Raw genomic sequence first — 23269 nt, 5'->3', positions numbered from 1 at the left:
TAGTGCTTCAACCTTTGGTAACCATAGTGACTAGTAAAAAACTTTGGTGACCAAATTTGTAGAGTAAAGTGGACAATTTAGTTGATACATAGTTTTATTTGAAACAGAGTTTGCATATCACTCTTGACTACAAAAATTATATTTTATTCCTAGCTGATAGAAATCCATCCCTGAAATTACCTTTTTCAAAGCCCTACTAATTTAACTTGACTGATTTAGAAGCAGTTTTGTCAATATAGAATAATTTGTTACTTGGGTCCTCATCCGGGTTATAACCAAGCCCCAGTCCCCTCCGATTCCTGCTGAAATTCATGGCAGACTCATACTGCTGTTCCAGTCCCTTGGTAAGGGAATCTTCAGTAGCTTTAGTCATGCAATGGCGACTAGACTTTGAGCTTAGAGTAGTTCCAGATGGCTCCGTTGAGGGTTTATTCTTGTAGGCACCCATCAAGCGGAGAAATTTGTCCCTCCGTTCGTCACTTCCAAACTCAGTCCTACCCCACTGGCCAAGCTGTCGAAGAACAAAAAAACAAAAAACTAATTTGATGTTTTATGGTATAGGAAGCTTTCGGCTTCAGTTGTAAGAATTGACCTGTAATGGATAGAAAATCTTGCCATGCAATCTCATCTTAGGGCTTATCTTGCAGGGTTACATTGATTATTGCTGAGAAGTTAATTCTCCATTTCATTTACAGTGGCTATTCACCAACTGTGAATCTCTCTGAACCTTCCACCTCACCCTCCCTCAATTTCCTTTGCTCCAAGCAAAATGCCACACTTTTGGTCTCCCCAGGCCTTTCTCTCATATTAAGGCCGAGTAATCCTTTGAAGACAACATACAAGGTAATGTTTCTCAAACATGATATTTCATCTCAAAGAACTTCCCTTGCTTTTTGTTTTTAACCTGAAACATTGTCTTAATGTGATTTACCTGTGATGAAGATTTTTCATCTGATTTTCCAATTTCTTTTCCATTTCCTTGGTTAGTTTCAGAAGGGTCATCGTTTTCTTCACATTTGGCCTTTTTCTTTTTTTTTTTCTTTTCATCTAAATCCAATTCTTGTCCAACAGTTTCCTCATCTGAATGGTTTCGTTTGGCCTTTCCTTCCACTTTAGTTTTACAGTCTTGTTCTCTTTCTTCCTTCTCTGCCTTCTTTTTCTTAGCCTTGTGTCTTCCCTCCTTAACTTCAACATCATTGATTGTCCTTTTTTTCGTATTGCTTCTAGATTCCTCATCCATGTCCTCAATGTCTGAAGTTTCTTTAGCTTCATTTTCTTTCTTCTTTTTCTTTCGATCGCGTTTCAACTTTCTCTCGATATCCACATCATTAGTATCTAGTTTTGATTCTTCCTTTTCGAGATCCATTTCTACTGCCACTAATTTCTCCTTTTTTTGCTTGGGTTTTTTTCTTACTTCAGTGTTATCCTCCTCTATGTTGCCTTTTGACCCTGCTTTTGAGCCTTCGCTCACAAATTTTGTCTCAGAAATTCCCTCTTTCTCTTTTGATTTCAACTTCTTCTTTTTCTTGTTTTTTCCTTCTTCCATTTCTTCAGCTTTATCACCCCTGTCTAGAAGGTGTTTTGACTCTTCAACTGAGATTTTGCAATCAACTTTTGTTTCTGAGATTTCTTCTTCTCCTTTTGATGTCTTTTTCTTTCTCTCATGGTTTCCCTCTTCCTTTTCATCAGTTTCATCATCTTCTTTAATGTGTTTTGACACTGAATCTAAGACTTTGCTTTCAGCTTTAATTTCTGAGCTATTCCCTTCTCCTTTTAATTTTTTCTTCTTTTCCTTGTGTCTTCTCTCTTCTCTTTCTTCACCTTTATCTTCCTCGGAGTTACCTATCAACACTGCATTTAAGACCTTGCTTTCAGCTCTTACTTTGGAGACTTTCTCCTCCCCGTTAGCTTTCTTTTTCTTTTCCTTGCTTTTTCTCTCTTTCCTTTCTTTACTTTTCTCTTTCTCAGTTATATGGTCTTTTGACTCCTCATCTGAGACTTTTTCCTTCTCTTTTGATTTCCTCTTCTTTTCCTTGTATTTTCTCTTTTCTATTTCTTCCTCTTTGCTTTCCTCTAAATTGCATTTCAACTCTGTCTTTGAGCCTTCTCCTTCAATTTCTGTTTCAGAGATTTCCTCATCCTCTTTTGATTTCTTCTTCTTTTTCTTTTTCATTCCATCATCTCTTTCTTCAGCTTTATCTTCCTTTAAATTATGTTTTGATTCCTTCTTTGAAACTTCACCTTCAGTTTTCATTTCCAATATTTGGTCTTCCCCTTTCAATTTCCTCTTCTTTTTCTTAAGCTTCTTCTCCCCTCTCTCTCCTGGTTTGTCTTCATCTTCCTCTAGACACCTGCCTTCAGCTTTTATGGCCAGTTCACTCATGAGATTGCCACCCCTACAACAGAAAAAGTATAACAATCTTTCATCTTTGTGACAGGTCAAATATAGCAAACTCAAACCCAAAGAGCATGTTATTGCACAAGAAACTCAAAGAGTTTGTAGATAGTGGCTAGATACATGTAAAAGGTAGAGTCTCACAAGCCCAGCTTTTTCATATCTAGTTACCAGAGCTTATTTATTTTTCAAGACTAAAGCAACTAAGAAGAAAGCTATTCCCCCTCCCCTGATGGGATGATAGTCCATTGAAAGTTTCCCATCCCACCCTGTCCTTTCTTTTGGGTTACCTGTACTATTAGTGGGAGGATAGCTAACATTTTTCCTCTGGAGTGTACCAGATTAGCCTCTAACTTAAATCAAGGGATATGTGTTTATGATCTTAAATTTACTCTTTTTTCGAACTGACACACCAATGGCAAACAGCTGTCTGTAGATTATACCTTGGACAATATCTACATGGGGCATTTACTTATTTTTTTCAGTTCACTCTCACAGTTTCTCCTTCCCTCAAGGTGTATGAATTGGAACCAGCTAACTTTCCTGAAGACATGATGAAGCTCTGAGGGGTTATCATGTTTGCTCTAATAACCCCATGTGGGTTTTTAACTTCTAGAGCCATCAAATGGAATGCTGTTGGAGGAGGGTCTCAATGGGGTTAATCATTAGATTTAAAATGACCAAAAAAATTAGCTGTCAAAAAACTTTTCTTTTAATCACAAGAGAAGGAAGTTAATCATTCAGGGTAAAATGGCCAAAATTTTAACCGTTAACAGTTAAAGGTATCACCCCTTTGAGACCCTATTGTAGAAGGGTCTAATCAGAGGGGGGACTATTGACAAGGAGAGAGGGGAGGCTTATTACATAGGAGGGCTTTTTGAGAAGGAGAATGGGGTTCTACTGTGGCAGAGCATTCATTCAATACCAATCAAGGGTAGCATCGCATCCTAAGGGAGTAACGGTAATCCTAGTCGCTTCATACAACAGAGTCCTGGGTATGCTTTGATAAGGAAATAGGCCTCTGGTGTCGTACGACTAGTACATTTAATCGACAACGTGAACTTATTATCACTGACAACAAATGAAGTAACCCTTGACCATTCCTTCCTTTGCAGTTGTTAAAGGCAACATCCATACCGTTCAATTTTTTTTCCCGAAATTTTCTTACGGAAAGCAAATAATAAGAAAGCGAGATTTTGTAATGACAGAAATGAAAAGCTTTAGATGCGGCGTGGAAGAGGACACGTGCTGAGAGTCACAAGCAAGTTTACAGACCTAATGTTGAACGAAGAGCCTTAAGTTTGAGGTACAGAAAATCATCGATAAAAAATCCAATCATTTCAAAAGTGAGGAATTTACCTTGTAGAAAACTGAGCTGTGTTCCAACACAATCCTCTCACGAAAACTGCACTGTTGTCACACGAGTTTCGAATGGGTTTATGAAGCGTAGAGAATGGGGACGAGGATGGTGAAACTTTCCCCTCCCCTGTAAGTAAGTAAATTGCTCGCTTTGTATAGTATATGGAAGGACTATGGGGCTGTGGATATTTTTTCTGAGATTGTTAATTCCTGATTACGGATCTTTTGATGTAAAGTGAGGTTGGGATGTCACACTACATGCTCTGAATCCAATCCAGCTGACTACTGCTCGATATGATAATTTAGTTTGATAATGTAAATTGGCCACCGTAAAGAGTTACAAAGCCGACGTTTCACGCGTCAGCCCTTCGTCAGGGCGAATATCATCCTTCTAGTTCTTTCACTCAAAAGTGGGTAACGTCAATCCAACAATCTGCTCAAAGCTTACTGTACATAAAGAAACCCTGTTCAAAACCATACCCAGTTGTGCCATATGAAGAAGAGTTTCAACCCTTCCCCCTTCCCCCGACCGGGAAAAAAATCATATTTTTAACATGCCGTGCGTTGTAATACCAAATCCACAATAACCAATCAGAGTCGCGGAAATACAACAAAGAGCCAACAGCTGATTAGTTTTATTCTTTACAAACTGCTTGATAAGTAAGCACAGGTACGTTTTATATAAATTTATCTTATATAAAGAATACTTATTATTACAATCAAGAATATACTAAAGAGTGCACGGCACTTTGCTACTTATAATCTAATTCAATTTCTTTTATCCTATTAATATCATTAGAATTATACTTAGTAATATAAGTTGAGTATCAAACTGATCCATATAGCAATGCGATCCCTTCGCATTTGTTCAATTGCAAGAATTTTATTCAACACCAAGCATAAATGAAAAATAATATTTACACTGCTATCTGGATATCAAAAACTAAAATAAAGCATGTGTGTTTAAGAACAGAGTTGATCTTCGCCACTCTCTATAGTTCAGTCTTAAGAGGAGCCAGGGCTCATTCCCGACTAGCGGCTGTTTATCGAGCCCATGGAATCATACAGCAACACAGCGGTCAAACGTTCGGCATGCGCAATGAATAAATCGTAGCCAGCCGTGCGCTCATTTCCTGCGCAAAATTTTAAGGGAAAACAGAAAAATCCACATGTTCCAAGCAAAAAAATACCTGAAATGTTCGAATCTATGAAAGGAAACTGCAGTAGCGAATTTGGGGGAAGGAAACCTTACGTCTTCTTGAACACAGAGTACATCTTATCAAGGGTTTTCTGTCGGTTTACCATCTTGTCTGAACTCTACCAAAAAAATTAATTATTAGCTGCCTGAAACCACCAAGCTGAGCCGAAATTCTAACTGCGTATTAGCAGTCTAAACGTTCCCAATAGCGCAGACTTTTGACCGCTGTGATTTCTACAGTAAGTGTGTAAAATAGCTGAAACTCGTCTAACCACGGGCTCACATCACAAACACCGCTGGGAATGAGTCCTTGCGCAGCCATCAAAATAACACTTACGTTACATTGCTGACGCTTATCTTCAGAATGACGAATTCTCACGAATAATAATGTAAATGCATCTACAAGTATTATGATCATGATCTGTAAGCTATTAACCATTAATACTCTTTAATGGTTTTCAAGCAAATGTAGTTTTTGCAAAATACTCCTAATTAAAAAATGACGCATACTCAATATACAAGCAATGATTATGGATACCGAGAAACTGAGAACATTAACAGGACTCTTCCTTATGAAAAAATATAGCCTAAATAAATGCCTAATTTAGCCAAAAATAAAAATATCACATTCTTCTTTTTTCGAACAACTGCGCCCTTTCGCTTCCTTCAAATCCCCCTATATCAATTTATCTGCGAGAGAGGTTTTCTATTCAGTGTCAAATAAATTATTCGATTTCGCGGTACGTATATGATTATTTTTACGAACTGTTTTTTTTTTTTTGCTAGGCGCTTTTTCTTGGTGCTTTTTTCTGTTCTCAATGCCGGTTACACGTTTTAGCCGCGATTTCTGTCTGGTTTAAGCTGATTTGTTTTTATTGGATTGTGATTAACCAGACGCCACCCTGGTTAACCTATGGCACTGATATAAAAAACCGCTGATCTCCATTAATAGGTACATAATTTTCATATAAATGTAGTCTTGGAACCTGCCACTTCACTGCTTATTTAAGTAGTTTCGAGTCCAACAGCCTATTTAAGGCGAGTCCTCATCATGATTTTTGGACAATGACAGCCTTCGCAGTCCAACGAAGTTCCTTTTCTTGGAATCTCTCATTGCTTTGAGGGTGATTTTCATTTCTAAAATTAGACGACGTGAGTGTATGATTAATGTTGTCTGTATAGTCTATAGAAAGGAGCCTGATAGCAACCTCAGAAGGGGCAGGGAAATGGAAAAAAGAGGGACCCTGGAGACAATGTTAGACAATTCTCAATTTTCCTTTTTTTCTTGTTTTGTTTTGTTTTTTTTTTAAACATTAACCTAAACCACAGACGCCATCCTGGTTAATCTATGGCACTGATATAAAAAACAGCTGATCACCCTTATAAGTAGATAATTTTCCTATAAATGTAGTCTTGGAACCTGCCACTACACTGCTTTTACTACCTGCTTCTACACTTAACAGCCTGCTTAAGGCGAATCCTCATCCTGATTTTTGGACATTGACAGGCTTCGCAGTCTACTGAAGCTCTTTTTCTTGGAATCTTTCATTGCTTTGAGCGTGGTTTTCATTTCTAAAAATTAGATGACGTGAGTGTATGATTAAAGTTGTCAGTATAGTCTACAGGAAGGGGCCTGATAGCAACCTCAGAGGGGGTGAGGAGATTAATTAGTAATTAGCACGCGTTTTATGAGGTTGTCCAATTACAGCATTCTGTTCGTGGAAACCTGTAGAGGGAGACATGTACTGAATAACCCGGATTCAACACGTTTGAAAATAGTGTCAACAAAATCAAGTCAAAGTCTTGCCTGTAAACTTCCTGAGAAAATAAATAAATCAGACAAAAAGTTTTTTTTTCTTCCACGATCTGAGTAATATTCGTTTGATGTTTCTAAAAATTTGTCTTGATACAGGGCAGAGGAACCAACCTAAAACATATCCGTTTGTTAGCGTGCTAATGTCTTCTTAGGGAAATAACACCATATAAAATCGAAGTCTTTAAGCTCCCTGCTTCCTTACTCGATCTATCGCAAAATACAAGAAAATTACTCCAACCTTCTTTGTCTTCATCCGTCATGGGTTGCGAAATGACTTTTGATAAACAGTCCATCCACATTCTTCTTTCATTTTCTGTATTCGCCATCATAACAAAATCCCGTTTAGGAGTTGTAAGAGTGAAGCAGTAGTCCTCGTCCTGATGCTTTCCTGACTTGACTCCCTCTTGGAGAGCAAAGCCTTCAGTGTTGGAGCCGATAATCAACTCGCCTTTGGTCAAAGCGTCCTGTTCAAAAAGTCACTATTTAGTTGAGGGAAAAGTCATTATTACTCGCCTGGGGTCGGGGGGGAGGGGGGTTGAAGGCCTTTTTGGGGGATCACGTGATTTTTAGTGGAAACGGAGAGGATCACTCGCCGCCAACATAGTATGAAGGGGAATTATAAAACATTGACAGACAATCAACTGCCAATGTGGGAGGAATCACAAGAATATCCCAGAACCCCATGGGGGGATCTGGCAAATCCTCCGACCGGGCGATAAAAAAAGCCCGGTTTGGTCCACGTTGGAAGGGACGAAAAATCCTCCAAAGGACGTGATGTGAAAAACTTTTAAGATAAACATCAGTTATTTTATCTGAAAGAATTGGACCTGCAAATATACGTAACGAATTTTGATAAACCACGCGAAAGAAATATTCCTCATGGATGGAATCAAGAAAAAGTTTGAGTTTAACCAGCCAATCAATCAGAGCAAATGCAACTGTCTCGTTAACCAATCAGAACTCAGAGTAAATACAGGCAAACAAACGGTAATGAAATTTGAGAAAACGCAAGTTATTAAGTAGATCGCATCGAATCTACTAACTTTGCATCTGATTGGCTGAGGTAGTGGCGCTAGTCTTCTACACAAAGTACAGTTTGCTGTAGAGCAATCCTATGTTAAACACAACAATGCAATCCCGGATTACTTGCCACTCATTTGGAAACCTCACCGGATACCTGGACACGTACTCTTATCATGCACTATTGGTTATACGTACCATTGGTTCTTCGAAGTAGAGAAGTCTTCTGCCATCAAGCGAAAACCACCTTTTCTTCCACGGTTCATCCTAGTCGAATGTAACATAACGAAAAACATTTTAAACGGATTCACTTGGCATCCATTTAGGTGTAATGAGCTCCGGCGGTCGTGAACGTTTACGGTCATTTCGCTGTTTAATCCTTGAGCAAAATGACTTACGTTTGTGGCGAATCGACTTTCGATTTGGAGCAAAATGATGCGTAATTTGTTGGCGAATTAACTTCGACTTAATACCGAACTCAATCTCACCTAAATCGATCATTTTTTATAAGACGTTACAAACAAAATTTGGATCGATATCAGCATCTGGGCAACTGCCCACCTACCCCTCCCCTAACCCAACAACAGTCAATTGATAACAAGTTAGGGTTAATGTTGGGTTAGGGGAGGGGTAGGTGGGCAGTTGCCCAGATACTGATACTAATCCCAAAATTTAATGACTCGCTCCACTCTTACCCTTGGTCCTCTCTTAAACAAAAATCCTTGCATAATGAAGTCCCTGGTGAGTTCGTTCTCTAACTAAAGAACAAAACAGAAATGAGAGAAATGACAGTTATTATTCAATCCACTGGTTCAAATAGGATTTACTTCAAATATTTAATTTGTAATCAGATTCCTTTACAGGTTCCACAATGGTCAAATTATCACAAAAAAACTGTTCTTCTTTTATTGCAACTATGTTTCATCAACCAAGAGTTTTTGGTTCGTTCCTTCTTGGCTTCTTAATAGTAGTGACTATGGTGACAAAATTGTCAGCCTTAGAGTCAGAAGAGGAGGTGGCATGGCTGCGCGGTTAGGGCGCTAGACTTGTAATTTAGTGGTCCTCCACCCTGCCCCTCACTGGATTTGCTTTCTGTCGCCACAAGTTCAACTCTTCAGCTGCACTGTGTAAATAGCCAACTGGTCTGTCTCCTGCCAGTTGGGATTTTCAAGCACTTTATGTTTATTTGAGAAATTTTAAAATGCTATTGGATAGCAATAGAAACAGCGTAATATAAATAAAGTATTACTGTCAGTATATTATTATAAATTATAGGTGTATGAAGGGTTTTTGAAAACCTAAGCTAGTTGGTTACCTTACCTTTTCTTGGTCAACATCAGATTCATTGTATCCTAATAAATCAAGTTTTGCTTTCCTAATTGCCATGTACCATTGAACAACCTCCTAGAAAATTAAAAATAATTATTGAAGTAAAAGAGAACATTATGCCAATACTCCTTACCTTTTTGGTCAATGACCACACCCCCAAATTTAATTACCACCCTCTCCCCACTTACTCCCCACAGTGCTGACCTGCATCATCTCAACCTCTTAAATTTAATACTGCTTTCTATTGCTCTATAATCACAAGGTTTGTACCCTTTTTCAGAAACAAATTTCAAAGACTTTTTCTATGACACAGATCAATTTTTCCAGGACTCCAGATTTCATCTTAAACCCATTCATTTCCAAGATTTCAAAATCAATTCTTCTTACTGTCTACATACATTCCTTAAATAATGTAAATTCTAAAAGCTTTACTGCTTGAGTTGAGCAGATTTCCATGACTTTCCAGGACCTGTAGTCTTTGTCCAGGACTTTCCAGTCCTGGAAAATGTCAGAATGAAATTACAGGACTTTCTAGGTCAGGATGCATACAAACCCTGTCATTATAAGTTTTAAATAATGGAAATAAACTTATGTTTTACAAAACATACCTGGCCATTTTCAGAGTACACAAAGTAATTCCTTGTCCGTCCTTTTGTAACATATGTTATCTGAAGACTATTTTCCTTGTTTGTTCTTTCTTCCGCGAAGGTGACGTTAATCTCAGTGATTTTCAAATTACTTTTTGGTTCCCTATCCTTAAAACAAATTTAGAGTGACAACATAATCACATATGAACTCATAAAGTAGTTTAACCCTTTAACTCCCAGAAGTGATCAACATAAAACTTCTCCCTACAATACCTATACATTCTTCAGCAAACAGGTAATGAGAATATTCAAACTTATCAGGTAGAAGCTGCTATCTGCTATCTAGCACCAAGTTCTCATAACTAATTTACAAGGAAACGTGTAGCAGCTACAGGGGAGAATTAACAATCAGATCTTGGGAGTTAAAGGGTTAATTACATAATTTCATTTAGCTACATTCCAAGACAACAATGTTATTGTCACATGTTGGTCAGAGTATCTCTGTCCATAAATTATGATAAAGATATCATGTTTTAGAGGCAATAGAAATTCTTGCCCAATTTTTCCCACATCCAAGCATGACAACTTATATACCTGATCTCTAATGTAGTAAGCAAGTGAGTTGTCCGCTGCAGATAGAACAAAAAGTCTTAGATTCCAACTGTTATCTTCTTTTCCTTTTTTTCTTAAATATCCTCTCAACGAGCCTGGAAACATAAATTACAATAAGTCAATTAATAAACATCAATTATCAATTTTGAAAATCAAAATCAGTAGGAGAAAAAAAAAGTCCATTTAATTTATAAACCAAGAAAAAAATTACTAGCACAAAAAAGAGTGTACATCAGTGTACAAGTTATTTGTACACACACAGACAGATTGATTTACAGGGTTTTCCAAAGCTAGCCTCTCACTGTACCTGTTAAATAACTTGGCTCTGGTGCACCATCAATAAACTCTGTTCGTTCATATTTTGCTCTTATCCACTGCTCCCTGAGCACACTATGAATTTTCACAAAATTAAAAAAAGGAAAATGAATGAGGAGAGGAAAAAGATGGGAAATCATTTCAAAATTTTCTATGCCATATCAGGTATAAATTAAGAACAAATAAACTATGCTGCTTGGCATTTTCTTTTGAAGTTAACAAAAAAATTCAAGTTGAAAAAGCAATGTTACATAAAGCATAAAACACAAATAGACTCCTACAACAGAATTGAGCTGTTCACAGTTATCAACACAATGCACAAGTACTAGTAAGGCACCTCAAGTTGCAAATATCCTTCTTACGGGAAGACCCTTCAGGTTTAACACACAAACTCCCAATATTTGATTGTTAATTCTCTCCTCTAGCTGCTACACATTTCCTTGTATATTAGTTATGAGAACTTGATGCTAGATCAAGATAGCAGCTTCTACCTGATAAGTTTGAGTGTTCTCATTGCCTGTTTGCTCAATAATATGGGGATATTATAGGAGGAAGTTACACCTTCATCACTTCTGGGAGTTAAGAGTTAACAATTTGAAAATCTTAAACAATTATCTGTTCACTCACTGTAGTATTAATGTAGCCCCAAGTATTGACAATAAAAAAGTGTGTAATTCTAAACCATTGATTAAAAAGTGTACTTACTGTGCATCTGATGGCTTTGGTCGCCGATAGCAAAGAGGGACGTTCTTGGCCCATACAGCATTCCCCTTAGCATTACCATGCTCTTCCATAAACTAAGAAGAAGAAAAGAAAACAACAGGAGCAAGAAAAAAAGATTATTATAAGAAATTGTTGGACTTTGCAGCAAGGGTGTCTGGTCCTCAGTTTATTTACCTGCTGTACAATATCTCTCTCCACTCAGTTCTACAATACAATGTCAGACAAATATCAACAAGATTCCAAGACTGCTTGATCATTATTGAAACATTACTGGTGCTCTGACTGATAATATTTATAATTATTTGTAAACAGAATATTGTTAACTTAAAAAATGTCAGTACATAAAAAGTTGATCTGAAAGACATGCATCAATAAATGTATAAGAAAATAATTAAAATATTTTCTGATCTGCTGTATACTCGATAACAAGCTAACACATTTAAATTGCCTGGTTGTTCAATTACTATTATGTCATTATTGAATTATTCAATCTGCTCCCTTTTATCTTATTTTCCAAACTGTCTTAGTTAACCCTTTAACCCCATGAGTGACCAAGACAGAATTTCTCCTCACCATATTTATACTATATCATGAAGACAAGTAATGAGAATGAAGAAAAATATCAATTATGGGATTACTAATTAATCCAATACCAAATTCTCCAGACTAACATGATGAGAATCATTTGGCAGACAGTAAAGAGAATTAATAACGAGATCTTGGGAGTTAAAGGGTTTAGACAACAGTTGGCAGTCACTGTGTTGCAAAATTCTAAGGTCTTTTTCACTCCACTTAAATACGTTGTGGTGATTTCCTTACATATAAAATACTAAATTACAGTTAAAATTTTGTGGGCATGTTGTTTGGTTGTTATTTTTGGTTTTAGTATCAGTCTGCAGACTTGCTTTGTTACAATAAATGCCTACCTGGTGATACCTAGTCTCCTATGGAGCCATTCTTTGGATGTCATACAATGTTTCCTCCAAAAGAATTGTGTGACATCCAAAGAAAGAATGGCTCCATAGGAGACTAGGTGACACCAGGAAGTCAATTGAAAATTTCAGATGAAAAGCGATAAATTACTCCTACACCTGAAGATATATGAGGATTAAATTTTATTGGTTGACAAACCGTTGACGATTTCTCCAATTTTTTTAACTGGGGGGTTGTATATAGTTACTTCAAGAATTAAAAATAGGAAAGTATTTGTCAAATAAATAATTGGCAGTCAGCTTAAGGGTTTCAAAAAAGAAAACATGAGCGGAATGTCAAATTTAGAACAAGTAGACTTACTAATAGTTTGACCCAGTAATATGAATATATTTCCTTTCAAATATCAATATTGATATTCCCCATGTTGTTATCAACACATTTACTAATGTGCTGACAAGGAGAATTTGCTTGACAAGTCAAGAGCTTCTTTAGTTTGTGATCATTTCCTTTATTCTCCCAACCATTATGTTTGATTCAGCCCAGATATTGTAAGGAGAAATTAGATGCCACTCACTCTTAGGGGTTATAGGGTTAAAAAATGATAAATGTCAAATATGTTCATATTTCATATTTATGTAATATTTTATGTAATTAGCTGGATCTTAGTTATGATCTATAAGAGGACATACACCTACATGATATCACCATAAACAACATTTTTCTTGTGTATCATACAAAACAAATAATAATAATTAATAACTATAAAACAGGATTGAAAGTTTTTAAACCTTAAAAAATACTGAATCACAACAAACAATTAACAAGCTATAAACAAATGTAGAATCCTCAGGAAACAGGCATTAGTAAATTATTTCTAGAAATATCTTTGTTACAATTATATCCTATAAATAGTATGTTAATTCTAAACTATGAAGTCACTTAGCTCTAAGTTAAAATGAAAAAATATTTTTGCCGTTCAACTCTGGGCCTTTCTCTTTATCTTGATTAATTCTGATACGTATAATTTTTTAGATTTTCTACATATTTGTCCGAAGGACAAATGTCACAGTACAGCTTATACGATTATCTTTGTTTCCTGTTGACTTGTCGTGCCAGTCATAATATGGAATTTGAACACAACCGTTTTGTATTTATTTGTTGTTCATAATAGCTGTTATATTGAATATTTATATCGGAAAACTCAATAAGATAATTATAGACGTCAATTGAACTGTAATCGATATAAATGGTCACGTTAATTTTGCATTGTAAACATTTCTGATAAATTACAGATGAGCAAGGAAATAAATAGGAAACTCTTTGAAATATCTCATCACTGCTTATGCAATGGATGATTTTCCTGGCAGAGATAATTAAGGCGGAGTACAGCGAAAAAATCAAGGTGGTGACCTTGTTGATAAAGATTCGAACTGAGTATTTTCCAGGTTTTCGGCGTAAATCCTATGTATGTGTTAGTGTTGATTTCAGAAACTCATGGCTACACCTGACAAAAAAATTGAATTAAGCCTTTTCATAATTTACTAATAAAGTCAAATAATCGGAGAAAATGGTTTAGAGCAGTGATATCTGAGAACACACGGGGTATTGTAAGATTTTAAGAGGAATCTTAGCGCTTTGACGCACTGAAAGTCGCACACACCACGACTAATATCGAGTTTACCTTCAATTTTTCATCGGTCCAAGTATCAAGCCTCAGACTCTTGACCACAGAGAGCTGAGGTCCTAAATTCCGATGAATTCCACTGCACGTGATACAAATGAACAGCCCTTTTGACGCCGATGACCATTCGGGATCTGCACGACAAAACATTACAGGAAGTTTCGAAGGGAATCAAACGAAAATTCATAATAAATTTTCATAGTGGGCCCTCTGGCGAAGTAGAATGACGACCTTAGCTTAAAATTCTTACTTGGAGCTCCACAATCCGCACATGTGTTATTTGAAGGCTGTTTCATCAACTCTAATATCGCCACTCTGTTCTTTTCCGTCATTTTGAATGCAGCGAATCCATCGCGTACCAACAGGGGGTGGGGAAAGTACTCGCATCATTTCCTCTAGTACCGTAATTCATTCCCATTCTTTGCGCAACATAAAGACATTTGAAACCACATGGAACCACATGAAACCACATGAAACCCACATTTGGAAACGAGCAGAAACAAGCGGATAGGACTTCTACGTGCGAATATGGAAAAAATCACTCGTAGAGGTGGGATTATTTCGAATAGTTACGTTTTTGAAAGGTTTGTTTAAATATGAGGTTTAGTTCCGATAGTATAATGTTTTTACTATGTGGGTAAAATTAAACCATTGAGTAAATTCAAATAGCACAAATTCTTGAATGTTAGCTTAACTGCTATCGCCAGTTACCTCGTGAGTGTTGCCATAAAAAGCTACACTGGTTATAACTTCCAAGTCAAAGTATACGTATAGTTAGAGACTAATAGGTTTGGACCCTATGATTTTTCAATTTATAATGTACAACATCTTTCTCTTTAGAAGATTTAAGTATGAACTTTTCAGGCTCATAAAGTTGAAGAAGAAAAATTTTCCACGTCGAAGAAGAACTTGCAAATTCAGGTAACTTAACAAAGCCGGATGTTAGTCAAGGAAATTACGGAAGATAAAGGGAAATCGTACTCCAGCAAGTTTTTCTTAACGAGAGTCACGAACGAGTTTTCCTTTGCGAGAATAAATAACGAGCATTATTTCTTAAGGAGCAAAATTGGCAAAGAAAATTAGCCGCAGACTTGAGTAAAAGCACTTTCAGGTAATAATGGTCAAGGTACAGTTCAAAACAGAGTATGTGGCAAGGAACTCGATTTGTATTTCCATTGTAATTTTCAGTCAATTTGCTATTAAAAGCCACTGAAAAATTATCCGTTTTTCTTTAGCTTTGCCAGCAGAGGGGAACTGGTTTTGGCAGTTACACCGCAGATGAACAAATTTCTCCACCATATGGGCGCCTTAAGGGCCTGAAAGATTCCGTTCCTTAGCGAATAGAGAAGCATTGTTTACTCTGTCATGACTTCAGCAGGAATGGTAGAAATCTGGTTCTCTGATGAACCGCGAAACAAGACCACGAAAATTTGCAGTATTGCCCAAACTACGTCAATCGCTTAAACAAAACCACTTCCTTGACAGACAGATCTTTACAGACTACTAAACAAGGAAGTGTCATTGAAATGGGTTTTGTGTTGCTGTTCTGAGTGAGTGTACAATTTAAATGTAGATTTGGTGCTTACGTTAACTGTTATCCAGTTAGACTAATAGCTTATAAACCAACCCAAATGAAATTGAAATCCCTATTTATTGATATCGTGACCGTTGTCACGTGACAAGGCTTCGTGCGTAACGAAAGAAAACATTGCATGTTCAATAGCGCGAATCGGCATCTTAGAGCGCGATTCCACAAATACATCTCATGAATATCATCAATCTGGATAATTTAGAAAGGCCTTTAGGATAAAAAAAAAAAAAAAAAAACTACAACTTTCTCATTCGTGATTGTCAAGTAATCGCACGATGTGAAATACATCCAAGGCAAATACGTAGTTTGTCTCTAAGGTGATTCAAATAGTTGAATAATGCGGTGAACATTACCTGTAGAGTTTCGTCATTCCAGTTTCCCAGATCAATAGATTTGATCCTTGAATTTGTACCTCCAAAACTAGTGTGGACTTGAGCACAGTTTTGGCATAAGAATAATCCTTTCTTCAGACAAGTGAACCTGGGATCTGTAATGGGAAACCATATATGCTAATTTCAAAGCTTAAGCTCATTAGGAAGTGTCACATCGGTTCATCCTTCAGAGTAATTCTTGGTCTGAGCCCTATGAGTTGATCAGTTTGTCAGTTCAAATGCGGGGCTTTATTTACCTTCCTGTTGGAGAGCTTATAAAACTCCTCTTATTACAAAAGCGAAATGATGGTACTACGACGGAAAGAAACTGGCACCTCTACTTAACGACCTTAATTAGAGCACAGCTTTCGTCGAGGCACCGACGTTCAAAACAAATAGACACTTCGTCTGTTCGAAACCTTGCCGCCTTTTTCTAGGGCTTCGTTCTCAACCTTTACACGAATAGGGTTCTGCGCAGCTACCCACGGCAGTTAATTGCCATTTGTATGGATACATTAGTGAACTCGTTAATAACACTAGGGAACATCTAACCATATCTCACTTAACTTGACACTGTTACCTTGCTTGCTGCAGTCCGCACAGACATCATTTCCATTTTCCTGTTTTAGCGCCACTATAGCAGTTTTAGCCTTTTCATTTTGTCTCTTTATCGAGGACATTTTTTTTAAGCCTTTGCTTAAAGTAAACTTGCTGGCCAGTTAACTCATTACTCAGTCATGCAAGGACGATAATTATATTCTGACGAACCGAACATTTGTCCGTCAGTAAATCATTCGTCGACAAATTATTTGCTTCGGGTCGACAACAACAGGCCAAAATCTCGTATCACGTGAGCTACATGTCAAGTCTGTTTCAGTTAAAATCGCATTATCATAACGTTACAGGGAAAAAATAACACGGGCCCGAAAAGGAAGCTCGGAAATCAAAACCGAAAAACGATCATAAATCTTTCGTGCACTTCAAAAGTTTAATCTTCACGGAAGCGCAAGCACCTCTCACATGATTCGCTAATTCACAGAGGGCCTTGCCTGGTGAGGTTAACTTTCGACACAGCTTTAGCTAGTAAAATAAACATTCCTCTTCGAACTTTCGAAAACGGAATACCCATGTACTTTGGAATATTAATTAAACTTTACTCAGTGAACCTTGAGAGCTATGAAAAAAGCCATTTCTATTTGGTTTCTTCGATTAAAACGGATGTAAATAGCTTATTATTCACCATTTTCCCATTTTACTGAAAACGAAAATTTCGATTTATTATACGACTGAGAACTATCATTTCGAAAATTGGCACATTAGCCTTTCATCAGTAGAAAGGAACGTCAGTAATAAGTATACTTTTGCTTGCAGCGTGATTGTTTAAATTTTTTCAAGGTTGTCTCCTTGCGATACTTTCGGGAGTCCCGTGGAGTTCTTCAACACGGAAGTAAACAAAAAAAGCAGGGATTCCTCCCGGATATATTCATTGGAAAACGAGTGACGATCATGGTTCGAACCCTTTGCAAGGGTAATTTTCCTCTTCTGTGATTCTAATTTCAATTTCACAATTGCTTCAATAGTGTATCTAACCATTGCTAACTGCAATTATTTCTCCTTTACCAAAATATCTATTACGAATGTAGGAATACGGAGGGGGGAGGAGGGGGGGCTATATCGAGAGATGATAAAAGGGTTACGTCATAGTGTTTTTAGTCTTTTCTCTGCGGGTACAAAAGTACAAAAAATAAAAAGATGACTACAAACCGAATAAAAACAAAGATAGCTCAGGACGAAGAGGATTAAACTGGATTGCAAATGTGTATCAGTGATAAAGACACGGGCCTTCGAGCTCACTAACTACGAATGCGAGTGTTGGTGATGCAATGGAAGGCAAAGTAACTCAGATCGACTTTGATTTCCTTATTAACATACCGAGGAGAAACTCTGCTCTCATCAAGTGAATGACTTCTTCTCGTGTCGTCCCCATACATTTATGAACAGAATATTTCAGAAACTGGACAACAAGGCAATGTTCCTCTTTTTCAAAGTCCACTAAGAACAGGGCTGTTGTAACCTTTAGGTATCCTTGCGCGCTTAAATGGCAACTGTAATAACATTCGATTTCATGCTGAAATCTATGTTCCGGACATTCGGCCTGTCACATGATAAAAACGGAGTGTGAAAAGATCGTGTCCTTGTATCCGACATCTCGGAAGTTCTGTGACTCTGCAAGTGCAGAGATTGAGAAAACAAAACATGTTTGATGAATTCTCCCATAGCTTCCATGACTGATTACAAGTTTTTATTCGAGTTTCGAGTAGGTCTGTAGGGATACTTGTGATGAAGAATGTAACTGGTTGCCTGAGTAAGCTGTTGTTTCACACTCTGGGTTACTTGCATCTCCAGTGTAACCTCTTTGAATACTTCGCTGACGGAAATCTGTCATCAAATAAGAAAAAAAAAATTTTAAGTGAAATCTTCTATGTCTAGACACGGTAACTTTAAAATGGTGCATGTACAGTGTCCTACGCAAGTATAGCCAGCTACTATGCGTAATGATGGATCTGAACAAATCACTCAATTTAGTAGTTTCCTCTGACTCTCTTTTTCATTCGGCAACTCCTCTAATTTATTTTTTCGCCTGATTTTGCTATTTCCTATTTCTAAAAATTTATACATTTTCATAAGCTTAAATAGCTTTTCAGTTGACGTGAACCACCTTGCAGAGATACGCCCATTCTAGTTGTTTGTTTAATGTATCTATTAAGGGTAACTTGGTGCTATCAATTGAGTTGAAAACGTAAATTGGCCACCGTAAAGAGTTTAAAGGCTGACGTTTCGAGCGTCAGCCTTTCGTCAGAGCCAATCGCTGTGGCCAGTTTACGTTTTCAGCTTAGTTGTTAACACTAAATTTCCCTGTTATACTCTCCCACCGATGCAGCACCACAGTTTCTCTTGAAATTTATCCCCTTTAATGTATCTATAGCTTCGTAAGTCATTGCGGTTGCTATTGTTGCCGTTTTTTTCTGATCATTTCACTTAGGAGCGCAGCACAAGGATTTTATAGACATAAACTTATAAGAAAAAACTGATTTCATTGTCATGAATAGGACAGAAACGCTTTTAAGCTAACCTCAACAAATCCCAATTTGCGGAAAAGTGCTAAACTTGGTTCGTTAACGCAACCAATCTTCGCTACATATTTTTTTACTCTTAGGCAGGTAACACCTAAAATTCATGTAGGAGAGATATAATCAATACCCTGATGATGATGAAACAAAACCCAAAATAAGTATACTATAGCTGGTCTATATGGGAAATAAGGAAGCCCAATGATCAGAAACCATGACCACGGATAGATAGATGCGGATAGAGAGTTCTGCAGTGCCTTTTTAGGGGTGTTTTCTATCATGTCACACCTTGTTTGGAGTTTTCCAGGCTGGTTACACGGATAAATACAAGCTTGAAGTGGAAAAAAAATTGCTGGAAACCTTACTGAAGGTAATCATGAATCTGGGTGTTCCACAAAATGAGTTGAACAGTTACCATAGTTCATCATGGCTAATAGGGCTTCTCTTCCAAGTCCACATCTTCTACAAGATGGTTCTGTCAAGCACATGGAAGTGGATTAATGGTGAAAAATGTTCAGCGAAAGAAATTGCTTCAGATTGTATAAGCACTGAATTTGAGGTAGCCACTTGTTTCAAAGTGAGTGAAGATATGTACTTATGTTCAAATCTCCTGCAAAGCAGTAAATAAGGTTGAGTCGTCTTGCATGGCTGTAATTTTCACCCTTTTCTTCCCATAGTTATGTAATCAATAAGAGAAAAGGGATGCTCTTGCTACACTAAAAGGAAATGCAAAGAAAGCTAAGGAAACTAAATCTCTGATCCTTCAAGTAATTCTGAGTCAGGGAGTTATTTTGTTGATTAGAGGCCTGGAGGAGATTGTAAGTAAAAAAAACCACAGTAAATTATACCTGCTATCATAATTTCTATCTCTGCAACTTCTTGCTGGCTGTCATCAAAGAACAAATTGACATCACCAGCCATACATTCTTTAAACAAAAACATCCATTTATGCTTTAGTACACAATCAAACATGTATTGCCAACAAAAATGTGCTTTAGATACTTATAGCCAAACCTAATTTTACACAAGTAACCTTTTCATCACGACAAAAAAAAAAACATAATTTACAGAAAGCTAAAGCTCACCATATAAATTTGTTGATTAAATATTATCAGGATATAATGATAAGCACATATTGGTTGAGACAAAGAAACAGACAGGAAAATATATGGCTCGAGACTGTGAGCGGTGAAGAGAATACTGCTGTACTAAAGTACAGCAGTATTCTGTACTATTCTGTACTACAGCTGCTGTACTATTGTACAGCAGCCCATTAAGCCCTAATACCACTGACTGGCTCAGAAAGATGTCTGCCATTTCCAGACATGTTGTTTTGAATTATTCATAAGTTCTTCCAACTTTGTGACTTATTAATTGTTTATTTTTCATGTAAGTACATTTGTAGCTAGCTCTCAGGACATTGTTTAGACTTCCCTTACTGTATTTAGAACTAGCTTATTTACATTTTTCACTCATCTGTAGGACTCCCTAATTGCTAAATAGCTTATCAAACAAGTCAAAACAAGGTTGTATCTTCAAGCTTCATGGACTCCATACTTCATGACAAAAGACCACACATTTTCCTGTGCAGCTCAGCTGTATAATCAGTGTGACATGGTTTTGTTCAAATGTTATCACAGGAAGAGTTTTCCTTATTTTTGGGGATCTGATGTAATGATTATGAACAGTTCACAAACCTATTTCTGTAACTTCTGGATGGACCCATTTGTTTCTGTCCAAGATGATAAATGTACACTCTGAATTATTAAAAATATATATATAAAAAATGAATTAGTACCTAATTATCAAAATTTGAATCCAGTATGTACATCAAATGGTTGTACAATTTCATTGATGACATTCATGACAAAAGACACAGTCTTTTGACAGGAATAACAGATGGTAATTTCATGTCATAGCAGTGATGGTAAATAATTTCATGTCATAACAGTGATGGTAAAGCAAGCTTAAAATGGCAGAAATTGCCAGAAACTACAACGGATACACAAGGTATGAGTAAGTTTTATAAATTTTGTGTGTAAAATGTTCATATTTCGAAATATTTATTGTTATAAATTGACCATATATCGTTCCCCACGCTATTCCTTAAAACATGTTCAAATTTTTAATGGTTCCTCTTGTAACTTAACACCGAGTCACACAATGCGTGACGCATTCATGAATTAATTGTTGGCTTTTTCTCAAGACATGAGCTTGGGCTGCCTATGTGCTAACAAGCCTAGATTGATGGAACCTTAACCCTTTTACTCCCAGAAGTGATTAACATGCAATGTCTCCTTATAGCATCCATACATTATCCAGCAAGCAGGTAGTGAGAATACTCAAATTTATCAGGTACAAGATATTATCTTGATTAAACACCAAATTCTTATAACCAATTTACAAGGAAATGTATAGCAGCTAGAGGAGAGAATTAACAATCATATCTTAAGAGTTAAAGGGTTAACCCTTTACACCCTGACATTTGTATTCACATTCTCCTCACTGATCTCTCCACATTTTCTGTGATAATAACAGGGAATATTTATTTGACAATCAGGAGGTTAACCCTTTAGCCCCTAAGAGTGATGAGTATCTAATTTCTCCTGACTATTTCACCCCTGAATCAAACATGAAAGTCATGAGAATAGAGGAGATGATCACCAACTAAAGCAGCTCTTGATTGTTACACAAATTCTCCTTGTCAGCCTCTTTGGAAATGTATGAGGAACAGTATGAAGAATATACATGCTGATGTCGGGGGGTAAAGAGTTAAAGCCCAAGAGTGCCATATGGCATAGGATGCCATTTCATACTCAATTTTTAATAATTTCTTCTGAAATTTTCACAACCAAAAAGTCATTTAAAGATCTGCACATTGAAAGCAAAAAATAATGGCCCCCTCCAATATAACACTTGATTTACCACCCCTGTAACTTTTTGTCCTCATATCATTTTGGTCAAGGTGATATCTCACAACAATCAATGCTCTGGAAGCTGCAATTAGGCCATAATTTAGTGGTATGCCCTATATGTACAAGGCAAACAAAAAATTTCAAGATATTTTATATTTCACTTTGGACACTTCTCAGTCTTTTCAGCTACCTCCTCCATACCTGTTGGTGTCAATTATAGCATACTCCAAAAAATACCTTTAAAATGATATATCATACATGATCTAATGGTTCATTGTCCTCATTTAAGAAACATTTGGCATTTCCTTCAAGCAGTAAAGGGTTAAATTTGTGATCTTTTCCATTATTCTTGTGACCATTATATACGATTCAAGACTGATACTGTAAGGAGAAATTAGATGCAAACGACACTTAGTGGTTAACAGGTTAATTATCTTGCAAACTTTTATTTCCTTACTAAAAGAACCACCTCATAGGTCCAGCTTAAGTGGACAATGTAAAGTCTAGTTTCAATGATAGCAACTGACATACTGTTTTCATCTAAGAACCAACTCTGTTGCATTTCATATTCCTGATCCAGTGTCAGTCTTTCAGATGCTGTTTGCTCCAACAGTTCTGGTGACTGCATCCAGTCATGATATCTTGAAGATAAAACAGTGTAACAGAACTAGATAATTAATGATAAAATTGATGACAATCGCACTTTGTAGATTCTAGAGGATTCCCAAACAAATTTATTGTGCCCCGATAGAGACTCTCCTTATTTCATGTCACATTCAGTGGAGGGCATACTCACAAACTGACAGTCTGACAAACTGACTGGCTTACTGATTGATTAACTTACGGACGGACTGAAAGACACGCAGATACACTGACTATTTTAAAGTTAACAAATTTATACAAATCAAAACAACTTAGGATGAATGGGGTTTTTTTTCGAACGTTTAGTCTAGAACCTAAAATAGCAAGATTTCTGTATGACCCGATGCTTCGTTATGCATACAGTTTTTACAAAGGAGAAGACAATGCCCAAACAGCAGATTGCCTCTCAGACTAATGCTTTGATTTAGGACAGCATACGGTTATATAGAAATATTTCCTCTTGAAATTCATCTCCAACTCCATGATTCTGCAAACATACCTTGGAACGTGTTCCTTTCTGTAAGGTACTAGGACTATTTTTCTCCCCTCCAAGACTGTATCACTGTTGACTTTCATAACTTACCGGCTATCCCCAACTCAGGTCAACTCACCCCTCAACAGTTGCCTACAAGTACTAGTCAGCGGTCACAA

At 36.9% G+C, this 23269-nt stretch overlaps 3 protein-coding genes and 1 long non-coding RNA gene across 14 annotated transcripts; 1 reads left to right on the top strand and 3 right to left on the bottom strand.

Moving 5' to 3' along the window:
- Nucleotides 1-76: 76 nt before the first annotated feature.
- On the bottom strand, nt 77-3868 carry LOC113664269 (uncharacterized). Its single transcript, XM_089183875.1, has 3 exons — nt 3755-3868; nt 932-2396; nt 77-511 (listed from the first exon to the last, which is right to left on the bottom strand). Exons 2-3 carry the CDS (start codon nt 2381-2383, stop codon nt 197-199), a joined length of 1767 nt encoding a protein of 588 aa, XP_089040001.1. The 5' UTR covers nt 2384-2396; nt 3755-3868; the 3' UTR covers nt 77-196.
- A 492-nt stretch (nt 3869-4360) lies between these two features.
- LOC113664275 (arf-GAP with dual PH domain-containing protein 1) lies at nt 4361-17998 on the bottom strand. 10 transcript variants are annotated; one of them, XM_089183887.1, is made up of 12 exons: nt 16511-16771; nt 15913-16046; nt 11337-11428; nt 10624-10706; nt 10299-10411; nt 9726-9872; nt 9109-9192; nt 8484-8546; nt 7987-8055; nt 7007-7232; nt 6397-6524; nt 4361-6089 (listed from the first exon to the last, which is right to left on the bottom strand). In XM_089183887.1, exons 1-11 carry the CDS (start codon nt 16608-16610, stop codon nt 6421-6423), a joined length of 1215 nt encoding a protein of 404 aa, XP_089040013.1. In that variant the 5' UTR covers nt 16611-16771; the 3' UTR covers nt 4361-6089; nt 6397-6420. The 10 variants fall into 10 exon arrangements, with proteins under 10 accessions (XP_089040013.1, XP_089040016.1, XP_089040017.1 ...); XM_089183890.1 differs by lacking the exons at nt 15913-16046; nt 16511-16771 and adding exons at nt 13969-14102; nt 14219-15206; XM_089183891.1 differs by lacking the exon at nt 16511-16771 and adding an exon at nt 17863-17998 and having other exon boundaries at nt 4361-6524.
- LOC113664276 (uncharacterized) lies at nt 14412-15863 on the top strand. The gene is made up of 2 exons (XR_003445618.2): nt 14412-14552; nt 15204-15863. It is a non-coding gene; the product is annotated as an uncharacterized LOC113664276 (long non-coding RNA).
- LOC113664274 (N-acetyltransferase 9-like protein) lies at nt 16772-23269 on the bottom strand. Of its 2 annotated transcripts, XM_027179869.2 has the most exons (7): nt 23118-23269; nt 22508-22617; nt 20759-20818; nt 19910-19987; nt 19477-19536; nt 19064-19158; nt 16772-18369 (listed from the first exon to the last, which is right to left on the bottom strand). In XM_027179869.2, exons 1-7 carry the CDS (start codon nt 23192-23194, stop codon nt 18223-18225), a joined length of 627 nt encoding a protein of 208 aa, XP_027035670.2. In that variant the 5' UTR covers nt 23195-23269; the 3' UTR covers nt 16772-18222. The 2 variants fall into 2 exon arrangements, with proteins under 2 accessions (XP_027035670.2, XP_027035671.2); XM_027179870.2 differs by lacking the exon at nt 19064-19158 and having other exon boundaries at nt 17879-18369.

The sequence above is a fragment of the Pocillopora damicornis genome, chromosome 10 (assembly GCF_964200805.1).
Source record: "Pocillopora damicornis chromosome 10, jaPocDami1.2, whole genome shotgun sequence".
NCBI classification, from domain to species: Eukaryota; Metazoa; Cnidaria; class Anthozoa; order Scleractinia; family Pocilloporidae; genus Pocillopora; species Pocillopora damicornis.
The sequence above is the reverse complement of the archived record's forward strand: the minus strand, read 5'-3'. Positions and strand labels throughout refer to the sequence as shown.

Excerpts from the sequence above, each read along its gene's own strand:
- LOC113664269 (XM_089183875.1), bottom strand. The coding sequence starts at position 2,383 with ATGAGTGAACTGGCCATAAAAGCTGAAGGCAGGTGTCTAGAGGAAGAT. Across the intron at positions 512-931 it reads ATGAAAAATCTTCATCACAG|CTTGGCCAGTGGGGTAGGAC; the intron begins GTAAATCACATT and ends GTTCTTCGACAG.
- LOC113664274 (XM_027179869.2), bottom strand. The coding sequence starts at position 23,194 with ATGAAAGTCAACAGTGATACAGTCTTGGAGGGGAGAAAAATAGTCCTA. Across the intron at positions 20,819-22,507 it reads TTGGTTCTTAGATGAAAACA|AGTGTACATTTATCATCTTG; the intron begins GTATGTCAGTTG and ends TTAATAATTCAG. Across the intron at positions 18,370-19,063 it reads GCAAATTGGGATTTGTTGAG|ATTTCCGTCAGCGAAGTATT; the intron begins GTTAGCTTAAAA and ends ATTTGATGACAG.
- LOC113664275 (XM_089183886.1), bottom strand. The coding sequence starts at position 16,610 with ATGTCCTCGATAAAGAGACAAAATGAAAAGGCTAAAACTGCTATAGTG. Across the intron at positions 16,047-16,510 it reads TGCGGACTGCAGCAAGCAAG|ATCCCAGGTTCACTTGTCTG; the intron begins GTAACAGTGTCA and ends TTCCCATTACAG. Across the intron at positions 7,233-7,986 it reads TCTACTTCGAAGAACCAATG|GACGCTTTGACCAAAGGCGA; the intron begins GTACGTATAACC and ends CTTTTTGAACAG.